We start from the raw sequence: 16,760 nt of genomic DNA, 5'->3' as shown, positions 1-16,760 counted from the left end.
CCAATGTCCATATTTTTCCTTTGAAAAATGGTTTATGTTACATTAATGCTCGCCAAGAGGTTTTCTATAATAACCATGGTAAGGATAAATTCAAAATTTTCTATATTGCGTTTAATTCAAGTAGCCTCAGTTCTTTCATCAGCTTTTTATGATTGAATAATAATTTTATTCAAGGCCTTTAACAAATCGGCAAAACTCACTTTAACAACGGAACGTTTGTTTTCGAAATTAAAATTAAAAAATATTTTTCTTAGATATACTATGGTACAAGAACGTCTCTTCTTTGGCGCTCCTCAGTATGGAAGCTCAAGAAGCTGAACAAATGAACGAATCAAAACTTATTGATGACTTCGCAAGTGCTTAATCGCGACCAAAATCATTTTCAAAATATTGTGCTCTAGAATTTAGGAAGTTAATTTGGTATTCATATAGTTAATTTAAATAAGAGGTAATTATCTGCCGATATATTTCTGAAACCAAAAAAGTAAATACAATTACAAACATATTCGATATAAAGGGGGCCCATTTTTCCATTTTGCATCGGGGCCCAATTCTTATAGCTATGCCACTGCTTTCACGTGTTCAAATACCTTTCTTCTCCATCGCAAACAAATTCCATCCACGTCGTTCCACCACACCAGTTTTCAAACCTCTTCAATGTACTAACATCAAATATTGAAGTGTAGAGAGTCTTTGAACCCACGTGCTCAAACACCAACCATTGACAAACATACTTAGATATATTTATAAAGACACTGTTAATAATATAGGTTTATAAAACGAATAAATTGTACTTTTAATTTATTTCGAACCATTTAAAATCTGAGAATGATGCGGGCGCATTGCCTCAACATTGTTTTTCTCCCAAATCATAAATAAATACATTATTGGTGACATGGTGTACAAAATGTCTTAATTTTTTGTTTTTTGTTTTTTGTTTTGTTACCAAACTAAAATTCACCACCACAAATTTACCCAAGGTCGTTACCTTTCTGAAAATTGTATGATTTTGACCAAAGTATAATCAGTCTTTACACATATAGTTTCAGAAAAATGAATGCGCTTTCGATATTTTAGAATAATGAAAATTTATCAATCATATTTACCTTCGCAAAACAGCCCAGCCAGATAAGACCAAAAATAATACGAATAGATGTCCTTTCTTTTTGTTCCAGCTTTTTGGTCAGTGTATGCAGTTAGCAGGATCAGGAGGAGGAATAGAGCGATTAGGAAATACCAAATCTGAAAATACAGGTATTACAAAACATGAGAACCGAGTTACCCTAATGATCTAATGTATTTTAAAACACAGGCTTTAATTAAACTATTTTTTCTATTTCTAAATTTGTAGTGACTATAATAATATACGAACTAATCAATTTCTATAAATATCAGAAATTTCGTAAAATCTATTTAATCAAAAGTTCCAATAACAAAAGGTTTCAAATGTTTGTTTGTTCTGAATATTTCATGAAAAAGTAATCTAATTTTTATTCAGTAACTTAAATATCAAATAGTTCCCAAACAATAAATGTGCAGTGAAAATTTCTGAAATTTTTATGTTTGGCAACATTGCTTACAGTAGGTTAAGTGTTTTTAAAGGATAATTTAAGTGGAAATGTTTGGGACAATAAAGGCAAATAGCTTAGTGGCATATTTGAAAACATCAGTTACAGTTTCTATCAAAAGGATCTCTCGAGCAGGTAATGACTCGTTAGGATGCATAAAATCTTGATTAACTATAAAAATAATCACGATTACAATCAATCTCAATTTAAACTTATCAATCTCGATTTATAATTTCACTCTGGATTAAATCATTTTTGATATTATCTTTTATTATCACCTACCCATCTAGTACACTTCTTAATATAAATGTGTGTAGAGAGAAAAAGCCCGTAGAAAGAAAGTGGTGCGTTTAAACAATTACATTACCAAAATTATTTTTAATAAAATACTATGTTTCTTTGTGGGTTTGTGTTTTTGTTGTTGACCAGGGAACTTCAGCTAGTTATACATAAAGAAGTCAAAATAATAATCATACAAGAGAAGTGACCATTTGCCTATCTTGCTAATGGTTTTTCCATTACACATGCACCTACGCACGCTGTCTATGATTTGTCAAAATAATATAAGTGTATTTTTTAAATTAGGTAACGAAATACACGCGATTAATTTTAAACTATGATCCGTTGTATAACCGGTTAATACACCCATTTAATTTGCCTCGAGCGTGTAACGATAATAATAGTACTTCAATGTCAAAGGTTAATAAAAATTTGAAGAAATTTCCTCCTTGTGGCTTTCCCGAGGAGGCAATTGTTGCCATGGTCGTCATGTAGTAGCTCTTGGTGATTGCAAGTCCGTCGTTTCTCCTGAAATCAGTGGCCCAAGGACCAAGAATCATTTCGGCTTCCTAAAAGTTAAGTATTCAGATATTTCAAATTCTTAATTAACAAATCATCATAGAGTGAACGGCACTTTATTGTTCTAAGAATGGAGATTTCAAGATATTTAATTTTTGTTTTAAATTCAGATATTCTAACTAACTTAACAATGTAAAGATTTGTGAAAGTATTAAGATATTTTTATTTAAAATCTAAGATATTCTCATGCATTTAACATGACAATAACAATTTATTTATCTTTTTCGATACATGCATTGCCTTCAATATGTTTGTATACCACCAATAGCTCTTCCACCATTTCTAGGAAGTGTTGCAAAGCTCGACGTTTTGGGCCCTTTTCTATTCTAGTTAAAGTTTAGGACTCGTTTGAGAATACGGTGATATGTAAGCGGCTCGAAACGTATCTAAATGATAAGTACTATCCATTACTAGGTTATATTATGTCTGGGGGCCAAAAAGGTGGGATAATCATTATGTCGGTGGCCAATAGAGCTATAAATAAAATAATATTAGCGATCTTATTCCAAAAAACTTTGTTTGCTTACAAGGAACCTTTTCCTGGTGGTGCATAAATACACTTTGACTTTTTATCAAAGCACTTTTTAAGGTTCGCTAATGCACTTTTAAAAAACCTTTTGTTAACGGTACAGTACCCTTTATTTATACCTGGTTACAGCAGGAGCAATTCAATTTAATACGTCATTCTTGAAATGAATGCCCATAAGGTCAATGTTAAGGTCAATTTTTAAACATAAGAAAATAATGGCTCAAATCTTACCCTTAAATTATATCTTAAATTGCGAGGTCCAAATTCGATTTTGATCGAAAATTTCATTAAAAATTGCGTTATATTTAATCCAATTTCAGTGTATGAAATTGATCTTTAGTCTGATTTGAACATTTTTATCTGATCCAAACTAAATTGCATTTAAACTGGATAATCTTCAATTGCGTTGGATCGAAATTTCAACTCAATGGTTGACTACGTAAGTTGTATTTGTTCAAAATAAAGAAAATGTTAAATATTATCACAACAATTAAGATATCTCAATTTCAGTGTAATAATTGGTTTCAAAGTTAGGATTGGCACTTGCATCTTTGTTTTCAAAATCAAGCCAAACATTCCCTTCCTCAAAAGCACAAATTATAAGAATTGATCGTTTTAGTGGCGCCCACGTTTTGAAGTGAAACCTTTTCGGTTATTCAGATTAAATGATTTTCGTTTCTTACGGTTATTATAACGGGATAACATAAAAAAATCGTGCGTACCCTTCTCTGTAGCATTCCTCTTAAACCTGTCCAAGATCCATTTTCCAATTCTTCGCCAAACGTTAATGTTGGAGGAAGCAATGTCTCATACCTAAGTAGAACAGTAATTAAAAATTTCTCGTTCAGACAAATATGTCAGGAAATCTAACAAAACTATAAGTATCACAAGGAATGAATTTGTTTACAGTTAAGCATAATAACTTGGTCGAGATGATCCGCGGGTATCGTAGAAATTTTTCATGGTCACTAAAGAAGGGGAATTAAAAACGTCATCGGCGTGTACAGACCCGATCAAACGTTTCTGGCCGTTTTTTCTTGGCAGCCATTTTGTTTCTGTTTTATGTAGAAACCGGATTGGGTTTTTTTGGATAGAATACCTTCACGAAAATAATATGCAGTGAAAAATAATGCGCTAGCACCATTTGGGAAAGAGCAAAGCCGGAAATAGAAAAACCCCTCCAAAATTACACGAACAAATGATTACATCGTTCGATGCGTGATCACACTCAGTAACCAAATCTAGTTCCATTTGGCAAATAGTGACGACGAAAAACATTGAAATTAACCCTCATTTCATTAGTTTGCTCTTGTTCACTTAAAAATTAAATTATGATTAATTTTCAGATTTTTCGTTGTCACTATTTCTTTAATAACTTTAAAAAATTTTAATTCGATTTGGGAAGCAACGCTAAAAATCGTGTCAACATATTCAATCTTCAAATATTGAAATGCGTTCTTGGTATCACCAAATAATCGAGATTTGTGAACATCTACGAATAACGTAAGGTGGGGAAAATATCACGGGTTGTTTAAAATTCTTAAATTTTCCAACATTAGGCGAAATAATAACTAAAAGCTGTATGGGGAAATGAAATTTAAAACAAATTAAGCGGGACTGGTCCTACGCCTCGGTTCGGCTTCTGGCACCCTCACACTAGGAAAATGCAAACAGCCAGAATTTTAGTAATGGCTGTCAGTGAAAGGTAAAATGTAAAAGAAAGGGAAATTACAAATTTTTATGAAACAATTACAATCTTCTGGTTATAAAGTGCATTTATATATACGAAAGAAAAAACACAGACTCAGTTAAAGTTGAAAATAAATCCTTTGAAGATAATGGCATTAAAAACATAAAAAGGTGTGAGAGGATTGTCTGTTATTTTGGGATAGAGGTTGTAACTTTTGTTTACAAAGTCAATTAGGGAAAAGGGTGTTCCAAAGGAATATTTTTTTAGTAAATGATTTTGCGAATTACTTACGTAAAACCAATATCTGCAGACAGTATATACAGAATTTCCATGAGTAGCCCAGAAAATTCATATCCTTCATCCTCTTTAGGGTGCAAGTTAATCCACGGTGTCATCTGAAAACAAGATACGTCAAATTTAAAATCATGACTCTGTTTAATTCTCCGAAAGAGGTTTAAATTTAAGTTTTGAGACTTCAACTTACCGGCAATATAGTAAATCGCAGGTGAGGTTTTGTCTTGTTCTAAAAACATAAAAACTAAATTGAAACAAATTATGTGGGTTAGGATGATAAAACACGCGAAAAGGTAGATTAGTCCATAATTAAAAGGGATAATATAGCTAAATAGTAAACAAATTTGAAGAAATTTAAAAACTTACTAATAACTTGTACCCAATAGGTCTTCGAGCAAACAAAAAACGCGAAACTCGGATCAAATAGATCTTCGAGTAATAAACTAAATTAAAATAATGTTTAGGCTTAGTTTCTCTTTTCGATTTGACAGTCGCCAGCCAGATTTCCCGCACGGTACTGATGAGTTCCAAATAGAACGAAACCGGTCTACCGTTGGAATTTCTGGCTATTTTAATTTAGTTCATTACTCGAAGATCTATTTGATCCGAGTTTCGCGTTTTTTTTATTAGTAAGTTTTTAAATTTCTTCAAATTTGTTTAGGATTTAGCTACATGTATATTATCCCTTTTAATTATGGACTAATCTACCTTTTCGCGTGTTTTATCATCCTTCTCACAGTCCATAGGTGGTTTCTTCTAACTTAACTTATGTGGGTTAGGGCCGAGTTGCCAGGGTAAAACAAATTTCTAAGTAATTTCAGTAGATTATTATCCACATCTTATGAAATAAGTATCGATCAACGATATTCGGATAAAGTAAACTGACTCGAGAAACTTTTCAATTGCAGTGCAATTCTGACCAAATCGCGGATGTGTATTATTCCGCTTAACTCTTTACGAGTATTGCTTATAGAAAGGCTATATTTTTACCATGTCAGAGAGTCAGTTAATGTTTTAAGCTAAGTGACGCATGAAAAATTGCGCAAATTATTACACTTTTTGAGCCGAACCTCGTGAAATTGGGCTTATTGGCTCGGGGAAGACGTTTCTGATATGTACATAATGATTGGAAAAGTCGTTTAAGAGTTACAAAATGCCTCAATTTTTTTAACTTGACCGTCACCCCTAACTTGTTTTTAAAATAACTATTTACGTAATTATTGAAACATATTGAGTAAGGGTTTTTAAAGATGTTGCCTACCTTAATAAGATATTTATTCAATTATTTAATATGATATAATTTAGATCATTTCAATGACGATAAAAATCAAAATTTTTAGCAATTTTTGAATCCTCACTATCGACTACATAACAATCAGTAAAAAATTTTAAAATTACATTCAGAGTTATAGAGATATTCCTTTTTAGAATTTTACTCCAGCCGCCAAGAAATGACATAAAATATTTATTTTTGTTCTTCAAACCAATCAGTTCCGATTTATTTGTACTTAAAGACGACGTTCCGTATTTTAATTTGATCATAATCCTTGTTTTGGTATTTCAAACCAATACAGTTGTTACTGTTGGGTGTCAAGTGAATATGTTTCGTGAAACATTCACCTCCTTGTAGCATTACCAATTTCAAAAGGTTACCAAATCAAGTATAACGTTAATATTAAAATTGAAAATGCCTTTCTAAAGTACCAAGAAATAGAAACTGATTTTTTTGAAAAACCAGAAAACATACTTTCGTATTTTATGTTATTTCTTGACGGCGGGAGTAAAATTCAGAAATGCATACTTCGAAAACTCTAAATAGTTCTTTGGATTTTGAATAATTCTGCAACGATAATAAAACAATGAATAACGACCAACGTTCAAAATATTACAAGTAAATGGACAAAGGTTAAGTTGGACCATTTTAATTTGAAATAACGCGTTCGAGCATGGTTTAAATTGCGTGAACAAGAAATTGGGATACAAAACGAATGAAAACACGTGGAAAAGGGTATAATACGGAATTAAACTAGAATTTTTATTAATATAACATTATAGATAAAATTAAGGAAGAAATATTATAGTATTAAGCTATAATTTTGATTAATTAAACAATTACGGGACGAGGGAAACACCATAAATTACTGAAAGGAAACATTTTTGTTCAGACCGCAGGGTATTCTATTAGTCTATTTTCTTCGGTAACTCTATGATGTCGGTCGCCGTTAAGCGTCTTCTAAACACCGACTGACAGGGCCTGGATGGTATGCACGTAGTTGATATGTCTAGCAGATGTTCTCTAACAAGGTCACCCACACGACGACTGGTTTCGCATGACGCAGTGTAGATCAGGTTAGACGTGGTGCACGTAAAGGAACCCTTGATGGTTAAATTAGAATTTGGAGTGACGACAATTAAATCTGAGCTAACGTACGCATTTTTATTACAAAGTGGCTGATTGCATTTTACAGTTCCAAAATGATTTTCGGCTGAATCGTTTCCAGGTAGAGAGCTAGACACGAGTAGAGATTTGATATTCTGGTCTCACTGAGAGTCAAATCTTTAGTTTCTGGGTCAAGATACAGGATCTGGAAGTTCTTTCGAAGTATTCTTTCCACTGTATGAAGTTGAGGATGGAAAGTCAATACAACATTGGAGGTATCCGACGAAACGGTATTCTTTATCAGTGCGTGATCTCTCGTTAGCGCGATACTTTATTGAGAGACGACTATAAAACACTCTCCGAATAAACGCTTGTCATGAAAATATCAAACATTTCATTGGCTTTGGTCTTGAAATCGTTGTCGTTTGGAAACGTAGAAACTGTGAATAAGGTTTCAACGGTGTAGTTGGTTTCGGATGTCAGGAAGGCGCTAGTAAGTATGGACAACTTCTTAAAGTGGAGATAATACTTCAAGATAAGTTCAGGGTGCTGCAGCTTCATACAGAAACTAAAGATATTAGTTATTGTAGGGAGCTGTTGGCTCCCGTGGCATGAAGGGCTTGCCACCACCCTCCTACGCACTGTAAATCGGCCACCTGTTTAAAGGCATTATAAGTTGCTAGATGACTTGGGCCTAAGAACGTGCTTTGGGTATAAGCCTAGATGATTATTAAATATTTTCGCAGATCCGCCTCGATTTTGCTATCGCTTAGACCAGAATATCAAATCTCTCTACTCGTGTCTAGCTCTCTACCTGGAAAGACTCAGCCGCAAATGTTTCCGAGACTGTAAAATGCAAAAATCACTCCAAAGTGGAATATTATCATCAAGGGATATTTTACGTGCACGACGTCGAACCGAATCTACGCCCGGGTGTGTGCAGTCTGTGACATGTTAAATATCGGTGAAACCGGTCATCGTGTGGGTTACTGTGTAACATGGAGAAAAATTGCTCGACCTTTCAACTACATGTACGTGCATACAATCCAGGCACTGTCGGTTCGTGTTTAAAGTCTCTAAACGGCAAGAAATTCGACTACTATTCAAGTTCGGAACAGAATTCTCCGGCGGTCTAAACGAAAATCTTTATTTTCTGTGATTTATGGTGTTTCCTCGTTCTGTGATTGTTTAATTAATCAAAATCAAAGCTAATTGTAAATTATTAATTCTATAATTTTAGTCATAATGTTTTATTAATCAAAATTCAAGTTTAGTTCCGTATTATACCCTTTTGTACGCGTTTTCCTCCGTCTTGACTCCCATTTTATTTTTCACGTGATGTAACACATTCTCGAACGCACTTCTTGGATTTTTATTTTATTGGTGGATCTTAGAATTCGTTTTGCTCGTAAATTTACGTCGCCATGTTAGGGTATAAAAGCACCTCACAATGTAAAGGTACTGTCACGTGCTAATACGTAATTTTGAAATTGTTCAATTATTAGTTTCTTCTTCGCATCGAAGGAATATATGCCGAAGTACAGCGTTATTTCAAAATAACATAGTCTAACTTAACCCTCGTCGATTTACCACGAAAAAAAGTATTTTACAAATATCCAATTAACTAAAAAATAAATAATTTAAATAAAATAGATGAACAAATTCACTGTGTTTAGGCTGAGGATTTATGTTTTCCTACAGGTGTACGCGTTGGTCACGTGGGTCTGTAGGAGACAATCGGTCTTCATTGGCATTACCATTAAAGGCAAGTTCCGGGATAGCTAACTTTTGGTCTTAAAACAATGGCATAGACTTAAAATGCAAAATAAAATGTTTAATATATTTTTATTGAAATATTGCTATCATTAAATAATTAACTTTAAATTTGAGTAGACGAATAAGCGATGGGCTTCTCCGTGAAACGACTGGACAGGATGTTTATTGGAAAAGGGGTCGCGAAGCTGGGATTGGCTGTTTTCGTTGTTCTCTTTTTCACGATTGTAGGAAATTAGTTTTCCCTAATCACCTTTTCAAGTTTTCATGTAAATATAAAATGCCACGAATTAATCCTTTTGACGTTGAACCGGAAGAAGAGCTAAGAGAGTTAGAGAGGGTAGAACAATACCGTGGTGATGAAAATGTAGGCCATATAAATATCGAGGAAATGATTGAGAACTGTTATTGTGGAAATTTTGTTCCTGACTGGTTAGGCCTTGGTACCAATGAAGAAAAAACACTAATATTGAAGAAATTTCTGAATGAGCGAGACAATTGTTAAATGAAAACACTGATCATCCTTGTCAATGTATTACTCAACAGGAAGATTATCAAGTCTTGCGCGGTACTAGAGTGGGAATTTTAAGGGCATTTTATACAAGCTATTTACATTCTACGAGACTTCCACGTGCCCCAGCTGTGTTAGCCAATCGTACTTATCGATATACTGCATATAGGAGCCGCACTCATCTAGTTACGAAAAACTTGGAAGACATGTTAGACGTGTTTTGCCAGTTTGCGTAATTCTCCATGTAAGAAAGAATTATCCCGAAGTTAACGTGTATGATTATAAAAATTACAAGCCTTGGACTGAAGTTGAACAGTTTAGGCTCATTAACCTAGAATAATTGATTAAGATCTTTTACCATTTGATCCATATTAGTAAGGGTAAATATTTTACTCAAAGTTTGTTTTAAAATTCAAGTTAATTTGGTTCCCTAATGTTTACTGTTTTTCAGTGATATTGTCAAGTACCTTAATTATTTTACTAGTAATTCATAGACCTTTAAATGTTTGGTTATGTTAGTCATATTTAGACCCAAAAATGGAAATTTTTTATTTCTGTTAAAATAATTTTTAGAAAAACTTAGTCAAAACAGACTTAAATGAGAAATGTTTGTAGGTAAAACAGATCTAAGTGAGAAACAAATTTGTGATATAACTTAATTTTAAGTCAAAAAATAATTAAACGGATCTGTATGAAAAATACGAGATGGATGGTTTATTAAAATTAAAAAACAAGTTAATTTTGTTCCCTATTGTTTATTGTTTTTAGTGATATTGACAAGTGCGTCAATAATTTTACTAGTAATTCATTAACCTTTGGTCCAAAAATTAGAAATTTTTTATTTCTGTTAAAATATTTTTTGTAAATACTAAAAACAGACCAAGGTGAGAATTGTTTTTGGTAAAAAAAATCTAAGTGAGAAATAAATTTGTGTTTATACCTTAATTTTTAGTCAAAAAATAAAGGGACAAATCTGAATGAGAAATATGATATGGATGGTTTATTTTAACAAACTCTTTAAACAAAGTCATTAAAGGCAAACTGTCAAGGGCATTTCAAAAATCGATAATGAGCTTCCTTTTTTGAATTCAGGTGGCGCCACTGCTGCGATGTGACACACTATAAATAGGAAGCTTACTTCAATTTTTTTGTACAAAAATGCCCTTGACAGTGTGCCTTTAATGTTAGTAATAGTTATCATTAAACAGAATTATCAATTAAAGTGATAAATATAAACAAATGATTTTGATTGTTATGGTTCCTATAAACTGTTTTTTTCAATGTTTATTAAGGGCAACTATGGCTCTCTAAAAATATTTTAAATAAAACTACATTAAAAATTTGCCAAGTTTTGAAATATGGTAATTTCTCTAAAAAAATCTGCGCTTTTTAGCTGCAGTGATTAACTCGGTCTTAGCAGGACAAGGAATTGGAGCCATATTAGTTTTTTTTTTCTTATTTTTGGCAAATATACTAGAGGAATATCCTCTTCCTACGTCAATTTTCTGTTAATGGATTTTTTCTAGGATAGTATATATGAAACCATATGTTTTAGGCTCTTTAAGCGCCCTAGCGTACAATTCACCGGTAGCTTTGGAGAAATAAATATCAAATTCTTCTTTGCATTGTTTCTGTGCATCTAAATATTCTTCTTTTTTAAAATGAAATTTTCGGCTGATGTTAAAATTGTGGTCTAATGCAGTCAGCATGGTTCTAGCTTCCATGACGTCACTGTCAAACTCTTTCTGTTTAGGACAATACTTTAGCATTAAACTGTGATACGACTCCAAAGTTGATGTATGTGAGAATGCATTTACTTGTTTAAGGTCTTTTAGTAGATATCTGTTCAGAACAATGTTTACAAGTGCACCATGACCAGGTGTGTCAGCCTTAAGCCATTTTTTCCTAGCCGCATCTTGTGATAAATCTTCATGAATGCAAGATCGATAGTGAGGAAGGTTTGGAAAAGTATGTACGTTAGTAATGTGAAAGCAAATCGATTTTCACATATCAATTAATACATCAACATTCTGGTAACAGTGTTCTGAACAATACCACAAATGACGACTCAACGATTTAACCCCTGGCTCTAACTCCTGATTTGATTTCTTTCGAGCAATTCATTTCAGTTTCGTTCTAATGTTCTTAGATAGATGCTAAATATCAAATTAATGATTAATCTCAGTATAATTTTCTCTGATAAATTTCCTAACTTGAATATGGCGATCACTTGTTAATTGACTAATTTTGACTCCAAATTCTTCCAACTTTTTTTAACCTCTTTTAACCCCTTCCAACTCCATATTAGTAGATTTGTAGTTAACTTCCGAGTTGTTCACGATTTCAAAATGCACACATTTGTTTGAGTCTTGATCCATGAAAGTAACACTACAGTACTTTGCGCTATCAACAGCGACCTTCTTTTCTGACATTTGCTTTAAATCTGCTATAACACTAGTTTTTTCTTTTCTCCAGGCTGCTTTTATTTCAGGAATTACCATATTTCGTTGTATATCGTAATAAACACTTTTGGAAATGCACTTCAAACCCATAAATTGAAAAACAGAATTTAACCTGTGGAAAGTTGACCCCGAAAGTAAACTGCTAGAAGCTAGAAGCAAATTTTCCGCAGGCATTCTACCTAAGACTGGTTGGGATTTCCAAACACTCTTGTGACCACCTGTACAAATAAATTTAATACTCAATTGTGTTCGATCGTTCACGCTTTTCGAACACCTTGAAATATCAATTGGGCTTGAACAACTACTTTCGTGGCATCGCAAATGACATAACAATTTGTCAAGTTGACTTTCAAAGATATTGTATTTTTTCTCCTGGAGTAAATTTGTGTGCAACGATACGTCTGATTCCATAATAGAGGGAGATTCCATAATAGGCGCATATAATGAGTCAATAGAATAGTCAAAATTATCCTGCTCCGACTGTTCAGACACTTCACCAAGAGAAAAAGGTGATTTATTATAATACGCAACACCTACATTTTTCAATGGAGTAGAGGTAAAAACCATTGGCGTTGTTATCGTACGACTTGCACTAAATGTGTGAATTGAATTTGTAGCATAAGAGTGATCTTTCACGGCTAACGCGACTAATTTATCTTTGAGAGTAGCCAATTCCAATTTTATACTTTCTTCAGTACATGTATCAGTTCCAACACTAATTTTATCAGTTTCAACCATCATATCAGAGATAGTTTGTACGAAAATAGACCTTGTAATGGTATTGCATTAATTCCAGCATGAACCTTTTCAACTTGAGAACCAATTACTTTTGAATCGCTAAACTTAGTTGATAAACCATCGCATTGAGTTTGAAGTTGTAATTCAACTTCAGAAGTTTCTTCAGTGGTCTGTTCAATCAATTCAGGAAGGTTTAATGTTGGAATTGAACCAATTTTGAGTAGTTTAATTTTTCTATGACCAGTGCCTCTGATTTCTATGCAATCACTAGTAAAATGATTTTCACAAACCCTTAGGTTACTGCTGAGTGGCAAAGGCTTAGACGCAGACGGTGACCTAAAATACGGTGCTCTTACATGTTCTTCCGCGAACAGAAGCCATTTTTGCGCGAGTTCGGGGTTTTTCAAATAATTAGGAACTCTATATAAAGAAACCCCAAATTTTGCAAAGAATATTTTACACTCTTTTATTATACAAACTGGCATTATACAAACTGGCATTATGATGTTATTTATTTATTTCTATGTTAAAGCCGGTGCCCGGATCATCTACTGATTCCATTGAATACTACAGCCAATTTCGATGAGGTGATGTTCGCGCTAACAGCTCGTCAAAGAAGTTGGCCTTGCTACAGCAGCCATTTAGGACACGGTCCGAAAATTTAGAGGTGAAACCGAAATACAGGGGGTTATGGTGGCGCACATTATAATTAATTAAATGCTCCGATAAGGCTGGTTTTTTCTATCGGTATTTACTTTGAACATCGCGACCACCTAACTAGGTTACAATAATGTTCTAATGCGAACCATATTCTTAAAATATATATAACCCTAAGATATATGACAATCTTCTTTAGGACTTTAAAATAAAAAATATTCTTTCATGTGATTTCACGATTTATCTGCCCAACCTAGTTAGGTGGTCGCAATGTTCAAAGTAAATAACGATAGAAAAAACCAGTCTCGTCGGAAATCGAATTCAAAACGCGCAGTAAAAAACCATGCGGCCGACATCAATTCTTACGATATTATGTTAAAAAACCATTTAATTAAAGATGGTATTAAATTATTTAGACTATACTATACTCGCGACTACAACTTTAGGACCCGCAAGAGGACGAACGGTAGATTTTTGAACATTTTGTTCCTTTGAAACATTGTTAAGCGTATCGAGATCTATCTACAAGCCGATTTTCAGAAATATTCACGGAGATCACATTTCGATATAAAACGTGCGGGACCCTTTTTGGATTAGAGCGGATTATTTCATTTTTACTTTTTTTTTAAGAAACCTAAACGACGGTTACCAAGCCTGTTATAGGTGTTTCCATAAAATAAATAAATACAAAAATTTAAATTATAAATTATTTTTCTTCTCGTCACGAGCTTAAGCTTTTTAATACTTTATCGGCACGAGCGTTTGGAACGTGGACTTCAAATTCCTAAATCTTTATCAACTCGAGCGCATGCTCTCTATCTTCAATAACTATAACTTGTGTAATAGAAAAATAATTTACACGTGACCTCCCGTATTTTACAGAAACACCTATTAATATAAATAGATATTTTTTAAAGAGAAGAGATAAGCGCGTGAATTTTATGAGTCGTGTCTTTCGAAAATGTAAGGCACGCTCGCGATAAATATAAGAGAGTGGTGGTTTTAAATTTTGATGATTTAGGGCTACCAAAAAGAGTTCGGTTATTTTATTAATCGTCTAACAATTGCAGATTTGCTTCAAGCTAATTGTATTTGATAATATTTATACTGATGTGTGTGTTTTCGACCAACTCCGATTAAACACGTGACAGGCCAAATATTCACCACCGTTCTCCATTCTTTAGAAAAACTACGTTCAATTTTAAATTGTGGTCATGCAGCGTTAACAAAACGGTATCTCACCATCAACCATGAATGAACCCAGTATCAGAACACCTTGTCGTCACCGCCAGCAACTTATCCGAACATCGAAGAATGGTTTTGTACATGACTTGGACAATATACATTGCAAGTTGAACTTAAAACTTAACTTAACTAAATTTAACTTTAGGATAACTTTTAGGCGGATCCACTTGCGTCAATTGACAATTGCTTAAATTATTATTATCCACGTTACGTGGATCTGCCGTCAACATATATTTATACTTGTTTTCATTAGAGTGTGCACATGCCACCAAGTGTGGTTAAAATATTTACCCTTAGTTTTAAGTATAATTTCATGCCGGACTTCTTTCTAATTATATATGTATAAATGTTTCATTTCTTGGCCACCCTCTAAAATTGATTTTCATTATAATTAAAAAAATGTATCGATTTTCCTATTTGAGTTGGTTAAAGCTTAACCAACCAAACCAAGCCTTTACACACCAGCCAAAACCTACACCGAAATATTTCCTTAAACTGGTTTGCCGCATTTTCTTCCCATATTTTGAGTTATAGACTAGACTATCAGTGCCGAATAAGGGCTAGGCCTACCAGACACAGGCCTATGGGCCCCCACCAACGGCAAAAAAAATTGTGTACCGAAAAATCAGTGGACAAATACTGTTTCACTGGTTTTGCTGTTACAATTTCACTCACTCTTGAAATTAATGGATTTTTCACTGATTCGGATCAAGAGAAAAACATATCATGCTGGTTGCTTTTTTATTTGAAGAATTATTATTCTCGTGACGTAAGCTCAGCTTCGGGACATGCGACTTTTGCGTTTTTATGCTTTCCTTACATTGGCCCCCTTCAACTTACGTCATTAGTGCCTAGGCTTCAGTAAATGCGGCACTGAAGACTATGATAAAAGGGACACAATCATTTGAAAAATTCGTATCAAATTCAGGTAGCTTTTCATTTTCCTTACTTGGTGATAGCAGATCTTATTTAGATAATTTGACATTTTTCAAACCCTGTATTCGAAATTTTACAGATTCTGTGGCCCTTCAATAAAGCAAACAAGCACTTACCGCAAGGACTAATCCCGGAATCGGTTTCGCCATGGGGAGAGGTTCGTTCACCGGTTGATGCTCGATCACTGGAAATGCTTCAGTAACCGGAAATGGCTCATTAAGCGAAAGTTTTTTGATTCCATTGAACGGAAGAGAACTTTTGGCCGAAACGGTTTCGATCGCCGGAACATGTTCTTTTTGTGGAAACGGAGGCTTCGTTACGAGAGTCACATTTACTGTTAGAGAAATTCCAGACGATGGAGACCAATCGGAAGGGAAACCTTGACGAGCAGGAAGAGACACTCTGCGAAATGGATTGAGTCTCCGGAAAATAGGTTCTTTCTCCAAAGATGAATTGCTTTGAATTTGGGCTTCCGCCGAAAGATGAGGCGCATTAAAGAAACATCTAACAATTAGTAAATGCACGATAATGTTCCAAGAAATACAACCACAATGAGCTATTTTCTGCGATTTTCTGTCAACGAACTGGAGCTTCATTTAAATTAGAGGCTCTATAAGTGTAAGGAAAAATATATTAAGCTTATAAAATAAAAACATTCAACTTTGATATCGATCTTACGTTCCACTTCGTAATAACTTTTTAAAAATGATTAAAAATAAAAATGTTAGATTTACAAACATGCGGTTAGGCATTTACGAGTTCTGATTAGGTTATTTTGTTATTTAATTTATTTCGAAAATCCAAAACTGATTTTTAGGTTAAAATATTTAAATAAGTGCTGATTGCATAAATTTCTATAACGACTATTAAATTAGACGAGTGAAAAAATCGAAGTAATTTATAATATGAAAAAATCGCACGTTTTCGGTACTATCTTGGAGTTATTGTTGAGGTTATGTTGATTTCAAAATTGAATCTTTAACTGAGATTTTTCTAAGTATAAAAAATATGGTGCTTTTGCATGACGCGCCAAATAAAAAAATCTTTACTCGCTTTACATTTAGCGTGAAGTTTCATATGAAATTTATAATATCGAGCAATTGGAATTGCTCCACGACT

The 16,760-nt window shown here is 33.6% G+C and overlaps 1 protein-coding gene across 4 annotated transcripts in view; it reads right to left on the bottom strand.

Annotated features, from left to right (window-relative positions):
* LOC149956621 (ionotropic receptor 25a-like) overlaps positions 1-16,266 on the bottom strand; it is a 35,686-nt gene extending 19,420 nt beyond the window's left edge. For all 4 annotated transcript variants that reach the window (XM_090164725.1, XM_090164727.1, XM_090164728.1 and 1 more), the window contains exons 1-6: positions 15,758-16,266; positions 5,130-5,168; positions 4,937-5,040; positions 3,678-3,768; positions 2,255-2,416; positions 1,107-1,242 (exon numbers count right to left, since the gene is read on the bottom strand). In XM_090164725.1, coding sequence (XP_090020851.1) covers positions 1,107-1,242; positions 2,255-2,416; positions 3,678-3,768; positions 4,937-5,040; positions 5,130-5,168; positions 15,758-16,237 — 1,012 coding nt within the window. In that variant the 5' untranslated portion in view covers positions 16,238-16,266. The remainder of the gene's footprint in view (positions 1-1,106; positions 1,243-2,254; positions 2,417-3,677; positions 3,769-4,936; positions 5,041-5,129; positions 5,169-15,757) is intronic.
* Between the last annotated feature and the right edge of the window lie 494 nt (positions 16,267-16,760).

Source organism: Leiobunum rupestre, chromosome 2, assembly GCF_980474605.1.
Source record: "Leiobunum rupestre chromosome 2, qqLeiRupe1.1.hap1, whole genome shotgun sequence".
Lineage (NCBI taxonomy): Eukaryota > Metazoa > Arthropoda > Arachnida > Opiliones > Sclerosomatidae > Leiobunum > Leiobunum rupestre.
The sequence above is the reverse complement of the archived record's forward strand: the minus strand, read 5'-3'. Positions and strand labels throughout refer to the sequence as shown.